This window comes from Oncorhynchus kisutch, linkage group LG3, assembly GCF_002021735.2.
Source record: "Oncorhynchus kisutch isolate 150728-3 linkage group LG3, Okis_V2, whole genome shotgun sequence".
In the NCBI taxonomy this organism is placed as follows: domain Eukaryota; kingdom Metazoa; phylum Chordata; class Actinopteri; order Salmoniformes; family Salmonidae; genus Oncorhynchus; species Oncorhynchus kisutch.
In genome coordinates this window covers 6,108,383-6,130,519 of record NC_034176.2, presented here as the reverse complement: position 1 = coordinate 6,130,519, position 22,137 = coordinate 6,108,383, and the positions used below count along the sequence as shown (strand labels likewise).

General features: G+C 42.6%; 1 protein-coding gene and 1 long non-coding RNA gene across 3 annotated transcripts in view; both read left to right on the top strand.

Moving 5' to 3' along the window:
- LOC109876754 (extracellular matrix protein FRAS1-like) overlaps window positions 1-3,987 on the top strand; it is a 143,974-nt gene extending 139,987 nt beyond the window's left edge. Inside the window, exons 29-32 of the mRNA XM_031816138.1 lie at window positions 773-933; window positions 1,535-1,749; window positions 3,666-3,816; window positions 3,974-3,987. Of these exons, the coding sequence (XP_031671998.1) occupies window positions 773-933; window positions 1,535-1,749; window positions 3,666-3,816; window positions 3,974-3,987 (541 nt within the window). The remainder of the gene's footprint in view (window positions 1-772; window positions 934-1,534; window positions 1,750-3,665; window positions 3,817-3,973) is intronic.
- Window positions 3,988-21,251: 17,264 nt separating this feature from the next.
- Window positions 21,252-21,981, top strand: LOC116362681 (uncharacterized). 2 transcript variants are annotated; one of them, XR_004207772.1, is made up of 4 exons: window positions 21,252-21,274; window positions 21,401-21,481; window positions 21,699-21,777; window positions 21,910-21,981. It is a non-coding gene; the product is annotated as an uncharacterized LOC116362681 (long non-coding RNA). The 2 variants fall into 2 exon arrangements; XR_004207771.1 differs by having other exon boundaries at window positions 21,699-21,781; window positions 21,910-21,952.
- The last annotated feature ends 156 nt before the right edge of the window (window positions 21,982-22,137 follow it).

Below are 22,137 nucleotides of genomic sequence, written 5' to 3'. Positions count from 1 at the left end.
TCCATATGGTCTATAATAGTAGTATAACACCTCCATGTGGTCTATAATAGTAGTATAACACCTCCATATGGTCTATAATAGTTCTAGAACACCTCCATATGGTCTATAATAGTTCTATAACACCTCCATATGGTCTATAATAGTTCTAGAACACCTCCATATGGTCTATAATAGTAGTATAACACCTCCATGTGGTCTATAATAGTTCTAGAACACCTCCATATGGTCTATAATAGTTCTAGAACACCTCCATATGGTCTATAATAGTTCTAGAACACCTCCATATGGTCTATAATAGTAGTATAACACCTCCATATGGTCTATAATAGTTCTAGAACACCTCCATATGGTCTATAATAGTAGTATAACACCTCCATGTGGTCTATAATAGTAGTATAACACCTCCATATGGTCTATAATAGTTCTAGAACACCTCCATATGGTCTATAATAGTAGTATAACACCTCCATGTGGTCTATAATAGTTCTATAACACCTCCATATGGTCTATAATAGTTCTAGAACACCTCCATATGGTCTATAATAGTAGTATAACACCTCCATGTGGTCTATAATAGTAGTATAACACCTCCATATGGTCTATAATAGTAGTATAACACCTCCATATGGTCTATAATAGTAGTATAACACCTCCATGTGGTCTATAATAGTAGTATAACACCTCCATATGGTCTATAATAGTTCTAGAACACCTCCATATGGTCTATAATAGTTCTAGAACACTAACCTTGTGTTGTCTTTTTCTTCTGCAGTATCCACATCTCGGTGCAGATCCCCCACCAGGACGGTATGCTGCCCCTATTGTCCAGCATGCCCCTCCACAACCTGCACTTCCTGCTGTCAGAGTCCATCTACAGACAACAGCACGTCTGTTCTAACCTGGTCACTCTCAAAGACCTGCAGGGTGTCTCCGGTAAGGACACACGCTCTAAAGTGTGTTACATCAGACACATGGCACATACACATACACACACACACTCATGCACACATATACACATGCATACACACACTCTTACAACAAATTATAAACACCCTTCCTCTAACAAAGTGTTTGACGTGTCCTCTCTGTGTGTCTGTTCTCTCTGTGTGTGTCTGTCCTCTCTGTGTGTCTCTCTCCTCTCTGTGTGTCCGTGTCCTCTCTCTCTGTGTGTCTCTGTCCCCTCTCTCTGTGTGTCTCTGTCCTCTCTCTCTGTGTGTCCATGTCCTCTCTGTGTGTCTCTGTCCAATATCTCTGTGTGTCCATGTCCTCTCTCTCTGGGTGTCTCTGTCCTCTCTCTCTCTGTGTCTCTGTCCTCTCTGTGTTTCTCTGTCCTCTCTCTCTGTGTGTCTATGTCCTCTCTCTCTGTGTGTCTATGTCCTCTCTCTCTGTGTGTCTCTGTCCTCTCTCTCTTGGTGTCTCTGTCCTCTCTCTCTCTTGGTGTCTCTGTCCTCTCTCTCCCTGTGTGTCTCTGTCCTCTCTCTCCCTGTGTGTCTCTGTCCTCTCTCTCTGTGTCTCTGTCCTCTGTGTGTTTCAGAGACGGGTTTCCTGGATGATGTCCAGTATGACAGTATCTCTCTGGGTCCGGGTTATGACAGACCCTACCAGTTCAACCCCGGTGTCCGAGAGGCTAAGAGCATCCAGCTGTATAAACACCTCAACATGAGGAGCTGCATCTGGACCTTCGATGCCTACTACGACATGACGGAACTCATCGACGTCTGTGGAGGCTCAGTCACTGCCGACTTCCAGGTACGAGAGACTCCCTCTGGTTCAGGTACCGTACCCTCTTTTAGTGGGTTATCGATGTCACTGCATTTTGTTCGCTGTCCTCTGCATTTACTCCAGTTTATTTTCATTGATCTGAAGGCTTGAATACAATCTAACATGACTAGTGAACATAATCTTCTCACAGAAGTCCACATAGTTATCAGGTCCACAGTGTCATCAGGTCCACATAGTTATCAGGTCCACAGTGTCATCAGGTCCACAGTGTTATCAGGTCCACAGTGTTATCAGGTCCACAGTGTCATCAGGTCCACAGTGTTATCAGGTCCACAGTGTTATCAGGTCCACAGTGTTAGCAGCTCCACATTAGAAGTATAGTATCTGAGGAGTGATAGAGACTGGGTTTTTACATCAGAAGTTAATGGTTATCTGTAGGAGCCAGATGGCTGTGGAATGTGTTGGGTGGACGGGAGGAAGTCACAGGGTTGCCAGAGGGGATACAGGTGGAGATCTTTAGATTAGGCCTCAAGGGGGTCAAGGTCAGGTCAGATAACCTTTAAGGGAGAAACAATGGTTTATTACCCAATCACTTTCTCTTCCTGTCGGACCTTAATTAAAACCTCTTGATTCTAGCCATCCCGGATCCGGGATCGTGAATACAGCCTCAAGCTCATTACCATAACGCAACGTTAACTATTCATGAAAATCGCAAATGAAATTAAATAAATATATTAGCTCTGAAGCTTAGCCTTTTGTTAACAACACTGTCATCTCAGATTTTCAAAATATGCTTTTGAACCATAGCTACACAAGCATTTGTGTAACAGTATTAATAGCTAGCATAGCATTAAGCCTAGCATTCAGCAGGCAACATTTTCACAAAAACAAGAAAAGCATTCAAATAAAATCATTTACCTTTGAAGAACTTCAGATGTTTTCAATGAGGAGACTCTCAGTTAGATAGCAAATGTTCAGTTTTTCCAAAAAGATTATTTGTGTAGACAAATCGCTCCGTTTTCTTCATCACGTTTGGGTAAGAAGAAAAACGAAAATTAAGTCATTACAACGCGAACTTTTTTCCAAATTAACTCATAATATCGACAGAAACATGGCAAACGTTGTTTAGAATCAATCCTCAAGGTGTTTTTCACATATCTATCGATGATAAATCATTAGTGGCAGTTGACTTTCTCCTCTGAAGAAAATGGAACGCGCATGGACCTAGAGATTACGCAATAATTTTGAGGCAGGACACCGGGCGGACACCTGGTAAATGTAGTCTCTTATGGTCAATCGTCCAATGATATGCCTACAAATACGTCACAATGCTGCAGACACCTTGGGGAAATGGCAGAAAGTACAGGCTCATTCCTGGCGCATTCACAGCCATATAAGGAGACATTGGAAAAACAGCGCCTTCAGAATCTGGGGCATTTCCTGTATGAAATTTCATCTTGGTTTCGCCTGTAGCATTAGTTCTGGGGCACTCACAGATAATATCTTTGCAGTTTTGGAAACGTCAGAGTGTTTTCTTTCCAAAGCTGTCAATTATATACATAGTCGAGCATCTTTTTGTGACAAAATATCTTGTTTATCCAAAAATGAAAAGAGCGCCCCCTATCTCGAAGAAGTTCAGATGTAATGATTGGAGAGAAGTAGAGAGTGTCTAAGTGGGAGTATATATATATATAACTTGTCTTTCCTGGTGTCCCGTAGAATTAGAATCTAACGGTATTATTGTAACCATGGCTACTCTTCCAGTCTCCCTGTGACTCATCCTTCCGTGTCAACCACCGTATGCAAAACAGTCTAAGGACTGTCAATAGCTGTTGCTGCCCTTTTTAATCATGCCACGTTGTGTAACATCATGTCATGTCACCTTGTGTCATTTTGTCACCTCATGTCATCTGATCTCACGTCGTGTCTCATGTCCCCCCCAGGCGAGGGACTCGGCCCAGTCGTTCCTGACGGTGCAGGTTCCTCTCTATGTGTCGTATATCTACGTAACAGCTCCCAGGGGCTGGGCTTCTCTGGAACACCACACTGAAATGGAGTTCTCTTTCTTCTACGACACCGTGCTCTGGAGGACAGGTGAGGGGCTGTGTGTGTGTGTGGGGGGGGGGGGGCTGTGGAGGACAGGTGAGGGGCTGTGTGGGGGGGAGGGGGGGCTGTGGAGGACAGGTGAGGGGCTGTGTCTCTCCTCGGAAGTGTAGTGTTCCTGTGTAAATCCATTTAACTGGTATGTCAGAGAGAATAGAGTAGATGTCACGGGTCAAAATTTTGATTGATGACCCTATGTGAACTCTATGTGAACCCTATGTAGTGATGACGTGTGCATGTCTTCTGGCCAGGCAAGCCTGGTTAGGTGGGGGCTATGGGGTGAGTAAGGGTCCATTTGACAGGCCGTTAATGATTGATGACCCAAGCCTGATAGACAAGCCTGGTTAGGTGGGGGCTATGGGGTGAGTAAGGGTCCCTTTGACAGGCCGTTAATGATTGATGACCCAAGCCTGATTTATGACCCTATGTAATGATTTATGACCCTATGTCATGTAGAAGGGTGCATGCCCTGGGTTGAGTAAGTGACCATGTGTCAGGTCAACCTGTTACTGTTTCTCACGGTTTGGGTTGGTTAAGGCCCCTTATAAAGCCGCTGAACAATACCTGTTTAAGAGTGCACAAGATCTTAAGAATAACCATGGAATTTGGGATCGGTACCAAAGCAGTGATGACTGTAACAACTGAAACAGGCCTTCGGGTTGCCCATAGAGCAAGGGCAAAGTATCAACCAGCAATATATGATGCGCCAAAAAAACGTTTTTTAAATGTGTATAGAACCCAAATACCGCCAACAAATGCTCTGACAGATCAAGTGTTGATGTCTAATGGCCAGCAGTGGGGGTATCGGTTTGATTACCTGGCCTGTAGAGTGACCCTCTATACGGTAGATGAAGGAGAAGAATATACAGACCAGACTGTAGGCTTGGAATATGGTGTTGAAGACTGGTCGGTTTTTCGCAAGGTTGTGTGTCCTGAACTGAGCCTTATCACCAAGGGGTATAGTGTGTTCACGGGCCACGAGACCCGTTGGGAAGGTACCCCGGACTCCTCAGGACAAATATTTCACAGGGTGAAAATACAAAGAAAGAATGGCCGACCGTGCGGCAGCGTGGAGTTCTATATCGACACCGAGGCAATCCGAAACCACAAACTTAGGGGTGGTGGCCTGACTGGGGATACCCGACTGCGTCTGCTTATTCCTTTTAACAGTTGGGATGTACTGGAATTGAAAATGTTGCAACCGTTGGATGCTCTCTTTGTACAGAGCCAACAGCGTCAGAGCCTTGTTCATTTAAAGAAGTGCATAATATATACGAATCGTAAAGATTACGATGCAAAAGAGCCTCAAGAAGATACAGCGTCAGAAGAAAACTAAGTAAGCGGATGCTTTAACCCCGCCCCCCCAGATACCCAAGGGCCTTGTTCTACAATAAAAAGAAAAAAAGCAGACAGTTCTTCATTTCAGCATACACCATGGATCTCCAGACCATCTACGAGGAAGCCACTACGTCATGGGGGCCCGACACTAAAGACTCTATGCCACGAAGCCCTACACTCTACGCACCCCTGGCAAGACCCGTGACACCCCCGACATTTACCCAGCCTGAGGATGTGTTTGATGGGGTGGCCAGTACTGTTTTTGTGGATACAATCAAGGCCTCTGTAGCTACACTTTTAAACGTGGTGATTGGCGAATATATACGAGAAAAATGCATCGGCTGTGAGATCAATCATCCCAGCCAGCGTCGTCATCCTTGCCTCTACGACCCTCCTAGATACTACTTTTTCAATCATTTTGAGGAGCTGGTGAAAAGACTGTGGTCCTGCCGTTTTATACCAGCGCTGGTCATCGCCCTGGAGTCTATGGGTATTGCGCCGTCTATCCCTAGAGTTTACGGGGTAACCGAAGCCTTCCTACATGAACTGAAGGAGGCCCTCTTCATCCATGAGAAACTCAAAGAAATCCGACACACCCTGGTGGACGACAACAAATACAGGGAAGCTGTGATGGCTGATGTGATGCTTTTCTGGCTCAATAAATCCCAAGAGACCGAGTGACATTTTGTTTATTTAGAGCTATGGGTAACTATGTGTCTACGATGTTTGAGCGAATAAATACATTTTTTCTTTTGAGAGACCTTACAAATGTTATGCATCAGATTATTGAAAATAAAGTGAACAATGTAAAGTTCTACACAACCCACAATACAGGGGTTATTGTAGAGCGTGTGTTAAAAATGGAGCAAATCATGAAACATGTCCGACATACGGGCGAGAGTTTACAATGGTCACATATGGTATCAAGGCTTGTTGAGGATTCTGAAGAACTAGAAATAACTTTGGCTAAGATTTTACATTATTTGTTTGAACCACCCTTTAATGTGAATGTGTATCATATTTGTTGTTTATATACTTATATATCAGACGTGTGTGTTTTAAAAATTCAGCGAAACAAACCTGTAAATCTAAACAATATATACAGGGTGTTGCATGCTGTGATTGTTGAGAAAACGGGGACTTGTATCTTGCAACAAATCCTGAATTGTCTGTATACGTAATAATTGTTGCATTCTTAAAATAAAAATTCACAAACTGAAATGTTGTCGTTATATGAAAGTGGCTCATTACAGTTATTGTACCTCAGAGAGGCAAGAAGGATGGCTGAGCAGCTGTTGAAAAACATATATTATAATCCCTCTAACCCCGGGTCTTATGGGGGTAAAGAGCGTTTACAGAGAGCTATAGTCGAAGAAACAGGTAGTCTGTTAAGCGATGCTAAAGTGAATGAATGGTTATCAGAGCAAGATGCCTACACTCTACATAAACCTGTAAGAAAACATTTTCCAAGAAATAGAGTTTTTTCTACGCATCCATTATCCCAATTTCAGGCGGATCTATGTGACATGCAGTCCCTTGCCGATAAAAATGATGGAAATCGCTACATGCTAACGGTTATAGATATTTTCTCTAAATTAGCCTATGTAAGGGTGTTAAAAAATAAGAGCGGGGCAGAGGTGACCAGGGCCTTTGAATCGATCTTGAAGGCAGGAGGCGCCCCCAAGAAAGTGCAGACGGATGGCGGAAAAGAATTTTTTAATCAAACATTTCAGAAGCTAATGAATAAGTATAATATAGTACATTTTGCTACAGGCTCTGATTTGAAAGCTTCGGTTGTGGAACGCTTTAATAGGACTTTGAAAGAGCGGATGTGGCGCTATTTTACAGCTCACAACACCAACCGATATACAGACATAGTTCAGGATTTAGTAAACGGTTACAACCACAGCTACCATAAGACTATACGTATGAAGCCCTCGGAGGTCTCTTCGGAAAACTCTTTTCAAGTCTTTAAAAATATGTATGGTTTGTTCCCACTTCGCCGTAAGAAAAAAATGACTTTTAAATTCCTAGTGGGTGACTTGGTGCGTATATCAAAGTTGAGGGGTGTTTTCGACAAAAAATACGAACAAGGCTTTAGCTCGGAGTTGTTTACCGTTACCGAATGTCTGCCACGCATTCCGCCGGTCTACAAATTAAAAGATTATGACGGGGATCTTATAGAGGGATCTTTTTATGAGAAGGAATTACAGAAGGTCCAGTTGGGTAAAGACAAAGTCTTTCACGTGGAGGAGATTCTAGATCAGAAGAGAGAAAAGGGTAAAAAATGGTTGCTGGTCCGCTGGAAAAACTGGCCTCAAAAGTTCAACAGTTGGGTATTGGAGCAGGATGTGGTGGAGGCAACGGGGGTTAATTTAAACCCCTAGTCATGATAACTAGCGCATCATTCGCGTGTACACAGTTGGGCATCATGGAACACAGCGGCTTCTACCTGACTCTCCCCAGTAATGCGTCGGCACAGATATATCGTAATAATCAGAGTTCGAAGTATACAACCAATTTTCCAAAGCCTATAGAGTTATCAGAGGCTTGGGAAGTAGGTCTCAGCGAGATTACATACCCCCATAGTTGGTATAATATCAAAGCTAAGGACCGTGATTTTTATTGCAAAAGGTTCTCGGAACCTGCGAAACTTATTAAGCTTAAAAAAGGTTTCTATAGAACCGTCGACAGGATCGTCTCAGAGTTGAATGAACACCTAACCCTGAACAAGATGGAAATATTCCTATTCTACAATCCAATCCATAAAAGGATACAAATCTCAGGGCCTGCTAACGGAGGTATAAAGACCAGCGGTAATTTATCCTACATGTTGGGGATGGGTCCCAATAAATGGACGTATGTGAACGATAAATTATTCCCATTCCCTGCGGATATACATGCAGGCTTTTACAACATATTTGTCTATACCGACATCATAACCTATCAAAGGGTCGGAGACAGCTGTGTGCCCCTCCTGCGAACAGTTCATATAGACGGCAAGGATGGGGACATCGTCACTGTCAATTATGACAAGCCGCACTACGTACATGTCAGCAAGAACTATATTGAAAACATTCTGGTTGAGCTTAAAACGGATCAGAACGAAAACATTGAATTTACTTATGGTAAAACGATTGTAAAACTCCACTTTAGACCCACCAAAACCTCTCTACATATATAATAGCTGTATTATATTTATAAACATAATACAAATAAAAGGGTTATGGAGCACCATCAGCTCGACCCTAACCGTTATGTTTCATACTATGTGGATCAAGTGGGTAATGGACTACCAGGATATCATGGAGCGCCGACAATGTATGGTTCGGGGATAGGAGGTATATTCCGTAACCTCTTCAGGATGGTTTTACCGTTTATGAAGAGAGGCTTCAGCATAGCCAAACCACATTTAAAATCAGCGGCTAAAAATATAGTAAGTGAGGTTGTAGCCAATGCTATGACCCGAAGGGCGTCACCAGAGGTGGAGCATCAAGAAGGCTCGGGGCTTATGATATTGTCTCGAAGGCCAAAAAAGAGACCTCCTGGTTTAAGGCGTAGACCTGCACCTAAAAAGCGGCGGTTAACTGTTAAAAGAACCTCAGTAAGTCAAAGACGGGGTAAAGTGAGGAGGTCTGTACCAAAACAGGCTAAAAGAATACTAGGAAGTATTTTCTAAAAGAATAAGTGACATGGCTCTTTTACATCGAATGTCCTCTGAAGCTATAAAGACAGAACTTGATCTTTTCACAGCACCGTTAACGCAGCATTCAATAGATAGATCCAGTTATGTGGAGATAGCCCCTCTCTCTGCTATTACCGATAACGGGCCTATCGAATTTTTCATACCAGGCCATGGTGACAACTATCTGGACCTCAACAACACCTTGGTGCATTTACGTCTAAAAGTGACCAAAAGAGATGGGTCTAATATTGCAGACGATGCCAAAGTGAGTCTCATTAATTACCCCTTGGCCACCATTTTCTCCCAAGTTGATGTGACTTTGGGTGAACGCCTAATCAGTCAAAGCAGCGCTACATACCCTTATAGAGCCATCATGGAGTGTTTACTAAACTACTCCGAAGACACTCTCAAAACCCAATTTAGCGCCGGGCTGTTTAGCAAGGATACTGCAGGAGCCTCTATGGAATCGACAGACCCTTCCACCGGTGCAAACAAAGGACTAGCGGCACGAGCTCGCTACTGCGCCGAATCTCGAGAGTTTCATTTGCTAGGCCCTATACACTCTGACATTTTCTTTCTAGAACGGTTACTCTTAAATTCGGTTGATTTAAGATTAAAATTAACCAGGGCCAAGGATGATTTTTGCCTGATGTCTCCCCAAGACGGGGATTTTAGTTTGAAAGTGTTGGGGGCAACCCTTTTTATTAAAAAAGTATCTGTATCTCCGGCCGTGCGCCTGGGTCACTCACATGCTTTGATGAAAGGAAATGCCCTTTACCCTCTCCAAAGAATTACCATGAAAACCTTTAGCATACCTGTGGGCAGTAGAATCTGCAGTCAAGAAAACCTATTTCTAGGCCCTTTACCTAGATATGTGGTTATAGGTCTGGTTGATCACGCCTCTAATACGGGCAGTTTAGATAAAAACCCCTTTAATTTTCAGCACTTCAATGCAGAGTATGTAGCGCTCTGTCAGGACGGAGGTCAGGTTCCGGCGAAGGCTTTCCAACCACAATTTAATAACAACATATCTGTGCGAGAATTTTACAATCTATTCCTGGCTACAGGGCGACATCTAAAAGATCTCTCTTTACCTATTGACAGAAATGATTTTGCAGAGGGTTACACATTGTATGCTTTCAATTTATCACCTGATGATGACACCTCAGGAAATCTGTCTGTGGTGTCCCAAGGTAACCTCAGGCTGGAAATGCGTTTCCGTACACCTTTAGCCTGTACAGTTAGCATGATTGTTTACGCATGCTCTGATTCAATCTTGGAAGTGAATGCCCGAAGACAGGTCTTAGTGGATTATTATTAAGGACCTTTGAACAAAGACATGAATACCCAAGAGTTGGACGGGCTCATGAGCCGCTTGATTGGAAAACAATTTTGTGGAGTGTTGGCTTGTGATGAATTACCTATGGAGATATGGTCTGAGAGGCCTGCAATGTTTATTGTCAATACCCATCCTAAACACATGCCTGGTGAACATTGGCTAGCTATGACATTAGAACAGGAAGGTGGACGAAAAATCTCAACTTTTTTTGATTCCTATGGCTTTCCCCCCGGTTTTTCACATTTCCCTAAATCTATTAAAGATTTTTTGACCCTAAACGGTACAAAGATCTACTACAACATCAAACAAGTGCAAGATAACCTTTCCACTACATGCGGTCACCACTGTGTATTTTACCTGTGCCAAAGAGCCCGGGGAGTTTCTTTTGAAGATGTTATGTCTCTTTATAAGGATGATTTAAGAAGTAATGATAACCTTGTATCTTGTTTTGTTAGAAAATATCAAAAGTGTTCAAATGTGTGTCCTTTAAGAACGCGTAATCAAGGCGTATGCTCACGTCATATGTTTCAAGAATGCCACAAATGTTAACTTGCTTATTTTTCAAATAAAAAATTTATTGAATTTAATCATAGTCATTCAAAAGTCATTTTCAAAAGTCTAACCACGCCGAGAGATCGGGTTTAGGAAAAGGTCCTGAGACGTTCATGGGAGTAAATGAGTTAGCATCATCGCTTTCATATGGGGCCGGTGTCGTTGGGGCATCTTTAGGGGTGCTGTATCTCGTTGAAGGCTTTTGTTTTAAAGCTTGAATCTGTTGACGAAGCTTATGGTTGGGTACACCGGAGAGGGGGATGTTGAGGATTGCCAGGGCCTTAAGAAACTGACGCCAGCCGGGAGGCCTTCGGTCATCAGCAACCTTGTGGGCAGCCGTGGTACTTTTAAGCAAGTCCTGCATATGGGACCCCCTAACCACAGAGCCCTGAAGGATAAACTCTCCAGAGTCGTTCCAAGCAGCTATCCCCTTTGAGTCTTTTATCTTGTTCATAATGTATTTAACATTCTTCCTGTTACGTAAAGGCACATGTGTCAGTAGGTCATGCATAACTTTATCTTCAAATGGCATTTGAGCTTCACCCGACATATTATCGCCACTAGGTAAGATCGACGGTACAGGCCTTACAGGGGCATGGCTATCGTTAGGTTCGACATCTGTTAAAGGGTCCGGTAGGGAAAGGGTTAAATGGTTAGTCTCTCTCTCCCCTTGCTTTACCCGAGTCAAATACCTTTGCATTAGGTTTGTGTATTTTTGAATCTTATCATAGGGGTTCAATCCTTTTCGGTTCAAAACATCCTTCATGGCCGTATCCAAATCATTTTCCGCTGTTTGTCTGATATCTTCAGGACCCTGCATTTGTTTTTTAAGTCTATCCAACTCTTGTTGAGGCACCAAGTACATTTTAGTGGCCATCACACCCACGTGTTCAACCACCACGTCTGGCCGCAATAAGGCTGGTGATGAAGGGCACGGCTATACTGAGTAAAGGTAGAAGAAAACCCCCAGACTGTTGTATACTATGTCTTTTCTTTTGAAGACTGGCCCTTTTATTGGCAAAGAGTTTGATCGCTGTCTTTTGTCTCCTTAATTTTTTCAATTGGTTCAGGGTGAGTGGAATGCGTCCTTTGAGAAGATTCAAAGCAATCTCACATAGGGCTAATATGAGATCTGAAGAACAGCGACCCAAGATGGCCTTCCGTTCTTTAGCTGTAGAACCTACTAGCCTTCTCAAGAGGGGGAGGTTTCTTTTTAAACGCAGAGACATAGCGTTTACTTTTAGGAAGGTATGCAGCAGGCCTCTCCCCCGGAAACAGCCCTGTACGTAGCCTAAGGTGTTCTGGAGTATTTGCTTTTAAATCCACGATTAAATAAGAAAATGGCTCTTTGGTAGCGTCCTCATAGCTCTCCATAAAGTATGATTTCCGTCCAGGGTACATCTGCTGAGCTAGAGTGCTAATTTGCAGTTTGTCTCTAGGATTTTTAAACAATACCATGTAGTTGGCATTCAAGCTAATGGTCCGACTATTTTTACCTTGGTGAAACACATTCTGGACCAAGTAAAGCACGGACAGGTTTCTATGATGAGTATATTGGGTAAAAGCTCGTGCAATTTCAGGGTGTTCGCTACCAGCAAATAGCATATCGTCCAAAACCAGCAGATTATTTACATGTGGGGGGAGAAGTTCATCATCAGACAGAGAATCGGGTATTCCTTCAACAAACTTGATTTTTATTGTCTTCAATAATTCATCATACAGAGGTTGGTAACATGAATAACACCATACAATATTGTCAGGCTTTTGAGATAACACATGTTCAGAATTCTCTAAAATACTTTTTACAAAAAAAGTTTTGCCACTGTTTGAAGGGCCGGCAATTAATGCTGAAAAAGGCAATTGTAGCCGGGGGTCAAAACCCTCGACAGCAGTCATAATATCTTAAGCTTTAAGACACACTGGGGCTTGTAGCATAAGTCAGTAGCCAAAGGGCAATGTGGTACCGTCAGGCAATAGCTGTCTCTTGTCATAGACTACCCTGAATCTTTTAGTGAGTGGTGCGTTTCTTAGATGGAACCCCTTTTTATCCCTCACTATTTTGTTGTAGGAGCTCAAAATCTCCAAGTCACTATTCTTGTCCTTTACGAACCCCTCGACCAAGCGCGTGATTGATTCCAAGTTTACACGCGGTGCATTTTCATAGTTTTGAGTCACGCCTTTGGCTTTCAACACCACGTGATTGGCTTTAGTCCTAAAAGCATAGCTTTTTGGACCACATGAGGACCATTCTGTAATATGGTCACCCTCTTCGAGTTCACTCGTTAAACCCCCAAGATAGTTGCTAAGTGGGGGGGGTCCAATCCCCCGGTTTGCTTACATAGACCACAGAGTCTGTGTCGTGGTAAAGAACCCGCCTCTGAAGCTGTTCCATGAGGGTGTACAGTTCAAGGCGGCCATAGGCTGTGGTAAATGCTGCAAGAAACACATTTACATTACCCGGGGGTAGAACCCACTTTTGGTGGCGCCTCCATTGCACCAAGGCAATGTCTTGACTCAAGAAGGAAAAATGTGAAATTTCGTATTGGTCCGAAAAAACAAATTCCAAAAATTCTTCGGGGTCTTTAATGATCGAAGTTGTTAGCATATTGCATCTCTGCGCTAATTTCCCCCAAAGGGAGTTCAAGTACAATTTCGACACATTTCTTTTGGTTTTGTTGACCTCTATTCTGTCAGGGTCAAGAAGTATGCCTTCTCTGTCATGGTAGTCTTGAATGTACTGGTCTTTACTTTCTTGATCTGTGACCGATGCAGGATAGCCTGAAGCCATCTGCTTGCATCTCAAGAAGGTTTTGATGTACTCTTTAAAAAGTGTGTCTGATTTCCTGGAAAAGTTCCACACTTCAAAGATTTTGGCCACACGATACCCCTTCTCTAAAGCCTTAGAGAATTCTACAGTGACCCATACACCGGTCAGGGCTCTTTCGTGATCTGTGTGATCACAGGGGTTTTCCTGGTTGTGGTTTTCACAGCATGTGCGACAAAGGGGAAAGAAAAGTTTTCCTTTAGGACCCTTGTAAGGCAACACAGGTATAAACAGCCCCCTAGGAGGGTAGACAGTCGCTTTGATTAAACCAAAATAATTTTGGGGTTCGTCAAAGTCGCTGTGAATAATTTCAGGATGCCCTATAGGATAGAATGAGGAACTCATTACATGAGGATATAGGGATGTAAAATCTACATAGCCTATTGTCTCGTCGGGTTGAGCTACATAACGCAATGTCAAAGCATTGGTCCGGCCTCCAAACAAGGCCTGTCGCGGTTCCAGGGGCTCTGGAGGGTCATAATGGGTAAGGAAGGCCTTAACACTAGGATCTGCCTTTTTGAGGGCTGTCCATTCGTGCTCCCACAAAACCACAACTTTTAACCCGTAAGTAGCCTTTAAAGAATTCAGTTTGTCTTGAAACTCTTGGTACATTTCCCCAAAAGTCTTTTGGGTTAGGACACACAAGGTGTGGGGGACAAAGCATAATTTACAACCGTGGAAGAAACAACCGTTGTACTCATACACTGTCTCAACCCCGTCAATCTGTGTGTATCCATCTACATGGTAAGGCCCAAAAGCCTTCTCCCCCCGATTCAAAGCATGTTGGATAAAAATATCTTTATCCTGGGCCAAGTACTCCAACCATTGAATGGAACCACTAGAGTAGGCCTTGAATTGGCGTCGGTAGTTGTCTGGCGATGGGATAGCTATAGATTCAGGAGTTAGATAGTGTGTACGATAGGTTTTCATGCACGCTGATGCAATAGTTGTACAGCTCCAGGGGTCAATGCCCGCATCTTTGATTACCTCTTCTCTGAATCTGAGGCATCCTTCACGAAGTATAACAACGTCATTGTCACAGTATGATTCCATCTCTTTATGGAAATCAAAAGTGCCATGTCTTACGGTCTCGTACCATGTCATGAATCTCTCACGCTCTTTGGGAGACATTTGATCACACCCGTACATTTCGGGGGCTGGATAAGATCCTATATAATGTAGATTCTCCTCAGATGTGAAGAAATGAGGGAAATAGCCTTTGACAGAGTTTTCAAAACCCAAGGCCTCTGGCATTTGAGCCAATCTCATGGGTAAGAAGCTTAAGCTGTCAATGTATCTCTGTTTGAAGGCGGGGTCAACAAAGCATAATATTTTACTCCCTTGAGCTATGACACTGGGTGCCACGCCTTGCTGTATCAAAGGGTTCAGAAGCAGATAGGAGTCATAGGCCCTAGCATTGTGAGCTATAAACGTGAAGTTGTTGCTCCTTTAAAGGAATTCAGACCCTTCTAATGACGTTGGATAATTAAGGACAGCTGTCAGCACTGAACTACATTCAATTTCTATTTCCAAATTGACCCTAAATCCTCACCTGATCTAAACACAAGGATTAATGGATAAGCAATATGGCCACAATTGCATCCAGCCTATCAGAAGACAAGGTGAAGCAATTAACATATTGCATTACCCTATCTGATCATTTCAAATGCCCCTAAATGACTAAGTGGTAGGTGTAGGAGCTAGGGTTGATTTGGGAATACAGAAATTTACTCAGGTCTGGTTGATTCTCTAATTGAGATCCTGACAGGTTTGGACAGCCCTTACTCTAAAGCACGCGTCAAACTCATTACACGGAGGCCGAGTGTTGCGGATTTCACTCCTTCTTGTACTTGATGGCTGAATTAAGTCCACTAATTACTCCCCTCACCTACAGTAGTTGTCTTGGTCTTAAATGAAAGGAAAAAACAAAAACCTACAGACACTAGGCCCTCCATGGAATGAGTTTGACACCCCTGCTCTAAAGTAGGAAACACATTTTGTCTTGGCACTTCATTGATCGGTTTAAATTATTGCTTGTACAAAATTCACTTGGTTCATTTGAAGATTAGAGGCAGAATGAGCAGTTAGGCACCATTATTTTACACATGCCTTCTTTAAAACCGTGTGTTTCATTCAGCATAGCAACATTAGATGGATAACAGTTTCATTTGCACAAAGTGCAACATCTTAGACAAATTCTGATTTCAGACAGACACCAATTAAACACTCATGTTATGCTTTGATGATCTGAGTCTTTAATTTTTCAGAGGCAAACATACAGTAGGGCTCGTTTGAGTGGTAAGGCTAAAGCAACTGACTGTAGACCAAAGTCAAGAAGTAAAGTCAGGAGAGGTGCATCTGCGACAACCGAAAGTCGGATACTAACTTCATTTTCCAACAGCAAGGCTCAGATCTCCATGGCAGTGTTGCCATTGTTTATAAAAGGTTTACTTTATCATGTAAAAACTGTGCTTTGACATATGCATTGACGGGTCTTAGATTTTTAGACTGGCTATCTCTAAAAATGCTTTGTGACTACTGCTGATGCAAAAAAGGGCTTTTAAGAAATACATATGGTTGATTGACAGATTTGTATTATTATAAAATAATATAACAATATATTATCATCATAATATTTATTATTATTATGTTACAGGTGAGACATACCCAGAAATGTCAACATCTTGGCAAGTGCTCAAATCTGTACAGCAGCCCAGACAATCATGTACAGTAGCTCCAACTTACAAGAATGGGTTTACAAGGCAGTGATGAAAAAAGTTTATATGAGCGCTAATTAAAACATAAAATGATATATATGTGATACAATTACCCATTCAAAACTGTTGTTACAAAATCACTTCTCATTGTGTTCATTTCAAGGTTTCACAAACATAAAACAACTATCTAGTTAATGTTTTCTCGGACTAATACACTGTTGAGTTTCCTATTTACTAAAGAACAGTCATTAAGACAAAACACAAAGAGTTGTAATATAATCTGTATACATGTCATTCTATACTGAAGACAGGTACATTCTGAAAGATTTTTGATGTTAATGTGATAACACATTCTTTATTCATCTCTCAATTTAGGATATCATTTATTTGTTACGTACTGAAATTGTATTATTTATGTTGTCTCATACCATGACATACACTACCAAACAATTCAAGCAGATGTGGAATTAAACCCCATAACAGTTGTGTGTCTTTTTGGATCAAGAATTGATCAAGAATACCAATAGGCTTGATCAGATCCTCTTTCCTATGCAGGCACCATATAATGCACAGCCACATGCAAATCCATGAACTCCACCATAGAACATTGAAAACCTTAACATGACAACTGGCAATGTCATTATTATTGTCACCATCCATCAATTGTTGAATTGTGTTATTTTTCTTTGTAAATGCACCTGAGCCTCCAAGGGCTGGAGCCAATCAACGTAGTAAATTAAAAAAGACCCAAATAAAACGTATGTGAAAAGATTGGTCAAAGTATAAAACGTTGCTGTTTTTGTTTGTTACAGCAACCAAGTTTTCCTAACTTTTGCCATAACTAGTCATCCTTACATCCTGAATGAAATGGGCTCCCAAATATGCACCTGGGAACACATGGGAGGGGTGGGACCACATGCCCTTTTTAGTAATTGAGCCTAGAACATCATTTCTATATTGTAATTAAAATCATTGACCCATAAGAGAACAAATGACCAAAGCAAAGCGTGAGCCATATATAATTAAAACAACATTATTCTTAATGAGAAATATAATCTAATAAACAAATGTTTGCATAACGAAAGACATGAAAACTGTCTCCAACAATGTATTTAGCTATGTATAAAACTTTCATATTGGCAGTAAGGTCATTGAGAATAGCTATAGACAGTAGTTCTTGTGGGAGGTTTAGGGATAAATATAGTGAAGGATCACGAATGTTAAAGATTTGTTCACCTTGGGGATTTTGAAAGAGGGGGATTAGAACCCCAAAGTAATAGTGATAAGAAAGATCATAAAGGTCATTTCAGGTCACAACTTGCAGACTTGTTTATGTGTTGCTGTGCGTTTTGTTGCCAACCTATTTTGCTACCTGACACTTTACGCTTTTTACTTTTAATTACCGTTTATATTTTTGTTTTTTCCCTCAACTTTTTCACTCCGGAAGCTTTATCTGGACATGGTTCGTCAGGACCTCCAACAGCCGAAGCTAAGTAGTAACATTAACATGATGCCTTCTAATTGCAGTCGCTGTATTCATAATATACAGGAGAACGATCGCCTTACGGCGAGGATAGCTGTGCTACAAGCCCAGCTTCAGACGCAATCGTTAGGCAAGGGTAATTCAGTGTAGGAAAGGATGAACACAGTCCTTGCAGCCAGACAACTTTCTCACTTTCTGGAAGGAAATGTTGTAGGAATGCTCAACCGGGTCGCTCATTCAGCGACAGAAACTTTCAACCGGTTTTCCCATTAAGCAGCAAGTCGGAGTCAGAGGCCAAGCCTTCTCATGTCTCTACTCCTCCCGTTACGGGGTCTGAGACTCCGAAGCTTCCCACCATTAGCTCTGACAAATTGAAAAACTCTAGTCATTGGCGACTCCATTACCCGCAGTATTAGACTTAAAACGAATCATCCAGCGATCATACACTGTTTACCAGGGGGCAGGGCTACCGACGTTAAGGCTAATCTGAAGATGGTGCTGGCTAAAGCTAAAACTGGAGAGTGTAGAAAGTATAGAGATATTGTTATCCACGTCGGCACCAACGTGGTGTTAGGATGAAACAGTCAGAGATCACCAAGTGCAACATAGCTTTGGTGTGTAAATCAGCTAGAAAGATGTGTCGGCATCGAGTAATTGTCTCTGGCCCCCTCCCAGTTAGGGGGAGTGATGAGCTCTACAGCAGAGTCTCACAACTCAATCGCTGGTTGAAAACTTTTCTCTGCCCCTCCCAAAAGATACAATTTGTAGATAATTGGCCCTCTTTCTGGGACTCACCCACAAACAGGACCAAGCCTGACCTGCTGAGGAGTGACGGACTCCATCCTAGCTGGAGGGGTGCTCTCATCTTATCTACCAACATAGACAGGGCTCTAACTCCTCTAGCTCCACAATGAAATAGGGTGCAGGCAGGCAGCAGGCTGTTAGCCAGCCTGCCAGCATAGTGGAGTCTGCCACTAGCATAGTCAGTGTAGTCAGCTCAGCTATCACCATTGAGACCGTGTCTGCCTCGACCTAGGTTGGGCAAAACTAAACATGGTGTTGTTCGCCTTAGCAATCTCACTAGGATAAAGACCTCCTCCATTCCTGTCATTATTGAAAGAGATCATGATACCTCACATCTCAAAATAGGGCTACTTAATGTTAGATCCCTTACTTCAAAGGCAATTCTAGTCAATGAACTAATCACTGATCATAATCTTGATGTGATTGGCCTGACTGAAACATGGCTTAAGCCTGATGAATTTACTGTGTTAAATGAGGCCTCACCTCCTGGCTACACTAGTGACCATATCCCCGTGCATCCCGCAAAGGCGGAGGTGTTGCTAACATTTACGATAGCAAATTTCAATTTACAAAGCCCTTACTGCTGCTCGATCATCCTATTTTTCTAACTTAATTGAGGAAAATAAGAACAATCCGAAATTCCTTTTTGATACTGTCGCAAAGCTAACTAAAAAGCAGCATTCCCCAAGAGAGGATGGCTTTCACTTTAGCAGTGATAAATTCATGAACTTCTTTGAGGAAAAGATCATGATTATTAGAAAGAAAATTACGGACTCCTCTTTAAATCTGCGTATTCCTTCAGAGCTCAGTTGTCCTGAGTCTGCACAACTCTGCCAGGACCTAGGATCAAGAGAGACGCTCAAGTGTTTTAGTACTATTTCTCTTGACACAATGATGAAAATAATCATGGCCTCTAAACCTTCAAGCTGCATACTGGACCCTATTCCAAGTAAACTACTGAAAGAGCTGCTTCCTGTGCTTGGCCCTCCTATGTTGAACATAATAATTGGCTCTCTATCCACCGGATGTGTGGTAGATTACATACACTAATTTGACTGTGCCTTTAAACAGCTTGGAAAATTACACAATTTCAGATGTCATGGCTTTATAAGCTTCCGATAGGCTAATTGACATCATTTGAGTCAATTGGAGGTGTACCTGTGGATGTATTTCAAGGCCTACCTTCAAACTCAGTGCCCCTTTGCTTGACATCATGGGAAATCAAAATAAATCAGCCAAGACCTCAGATAAAGATTGTAGACCTCCACAAGTTTGGTTAATCCTTGGGAGCAATTTCCAAACACCTGAAGGTACCACGTTCATCTGTACAAACAATAGTATTCAAGTATAAACACCATGGAACCACGCAGCCTTCATAAGGCTCAGGAAGCAGATGCGTTCTGTCTCCTAGAGATTAACGTACTTTGGTGTGAAAAGTGCAAATCAATCCCGAACAACAGCAAAGTTCAAATGTGATGTGAAGATGCTGGAGGAAACGGGTACAACAGTATCTATATCCACAGTAAAACGAGTCCTATATCGACATAACCTGAAAGGCCACTCAATAAGGAAGAAGCCACTGCTCCTTAACCCGCCATTAAAAAAAGCCAGACTACGGTTTGCAACTGCACATGGGGACAAAGATCATACTTTTTGGAGAAATGTCCTCTGGTCTGATGAAACAAAAAAAACTGTTTGGCCATAATGACCATCGTTATGAATGGGCCAAAATTGATCCAAGTTATTGTGGGAAGCTAGTGGAAGGCTCCCTGAAATGTTTGACCCAAGATAAAGAATATAAAAGCAATGCTACCAAATACTAATTGATGTAAACTTCTGACTCACTGGGAATGTGATGAAAGAAATACAAGCTGAAATAAATCACTCTCTCTACAATTATTCTGATATTTCACATTCTTAAAATAGTAGTTATCCTAACTGACCTACGACAGGGAATTGTTACTAGGATTAAATGTCAGGAATGTGAAAACTGAGTTTAAATGTAGTTGGCTAAGGTGTATGTAAAGTTCCGACTTCAACTGTACATTTGTGGAAAGTTAATATAATATTTAACTGACCTAATTTGTACTTTACTATATCCAATGTATTTTACACCAGATGGACCAAGGAACACCTCAGTATCGTCAGTCCCTCTGGTGAAATAGTGGAGGGCAGTTCAGTGACTCTGACCTGCAGCAGTGATGCCAACCCACCTGTGGACAAATACACCTGGTACAAGAAGAACGTAGCCTCACCAAAAGCATCAGGACAGAGTTACAGCATCACTAACATCAGCTCTGAGGACAGAGGAGAATACTACTGTGAAGCTAGAAACATTAAAGGGACAGAGACTTCCATCCCTGTCCATATTAATGTTATGTGTAAGTATGTCATGTTTTGTCTATTTCTGGTGCTCTGTGAGATGACTGATTTAACAGATATACGTTCTAACCTCTTGACACCTAAACCCATGTCCCTGCAGCAGTGTTTCCCTGGGTTCCTGTGATGGGGGTGGGGGCTGTCCTGACTGCTGGAGCTCTGCTCCTCACCATCTACTGCTATATGAAGAGGTGAGTCTTTCATTGAGAGATACTGCATTAGTAACACATCAACCTCCACTAGAGGTCAGTAAGAGCATAACTCACTCTGTTCCTCTTTACAGGAGATCACACAGGAAAGGAGGCATGATGCAACAACAGACACACAGGTGATTATATCAGTTACACCCTCCACCTTCACACCTGGTGACATTAATCTACTGTATCACAACAGTCTCTTTCACACTATTTTCACTTTACTATGTTCTCTCTCTCCATTTTCCCGCTCTCTCCAGAGTGTCCACCATGACCCTAACAGTGACACGTACACAGGTCTGAACGTGAGGACCAGTTCAACTGACTACGACACTCTGGCAGTAGTCTCTTTATTATGTGTTTGTGTTAGAGAAAATTATAGAGGTGTCTCAAAGTGCTCATGCATTTCCCCTCCCTCCCTCCCTCCCTCCCCCTCCCTCCCTCCCTCCCTCCCTCCTCCCTCCCTCCTCCCTCCCTCCCCTCCCTCCCTCCCTCCCTCCCTCCCTCCCTCCCTCACTCCACCCTCCCTCCACCCTCCCTCCCTCTCTCACTCTACAGAGTGTCCATCCTGACCCTAACAGTGACATGTGCACATCTCTGAAGAAGAATACCAGGTCACCAGAGTGACATCCAGGCAGTAGGTGTGTGTGTGTGTGTGTGTGTGTGTTTGTTCCTAAACATTTTATGAAGTGGTGTATAAAGTGCTCCTTCAGTGTGTCTTTGTTCAGAAGGTGAGAGACTCACCCAGTGACACATCCCCCTCAAATAGATACTAAGCCACCATAGAACCTGGATGAAGAGAACAACCACAGAACCTGGATTGAAGACAACCACCACAGAATTGGAAGGTGAACCTTCGCCCCAGTCTGAGGTCCTGAGCGCTCTGGCCAGGTTTACATCAAGGATCTCTCTCTACTTTGCTCCATTCATCTCTTCCTCGATCCTGACTAGTCTCTTCCAATGAAAAACATCCCCACAGCATGATGCTGCCACCACC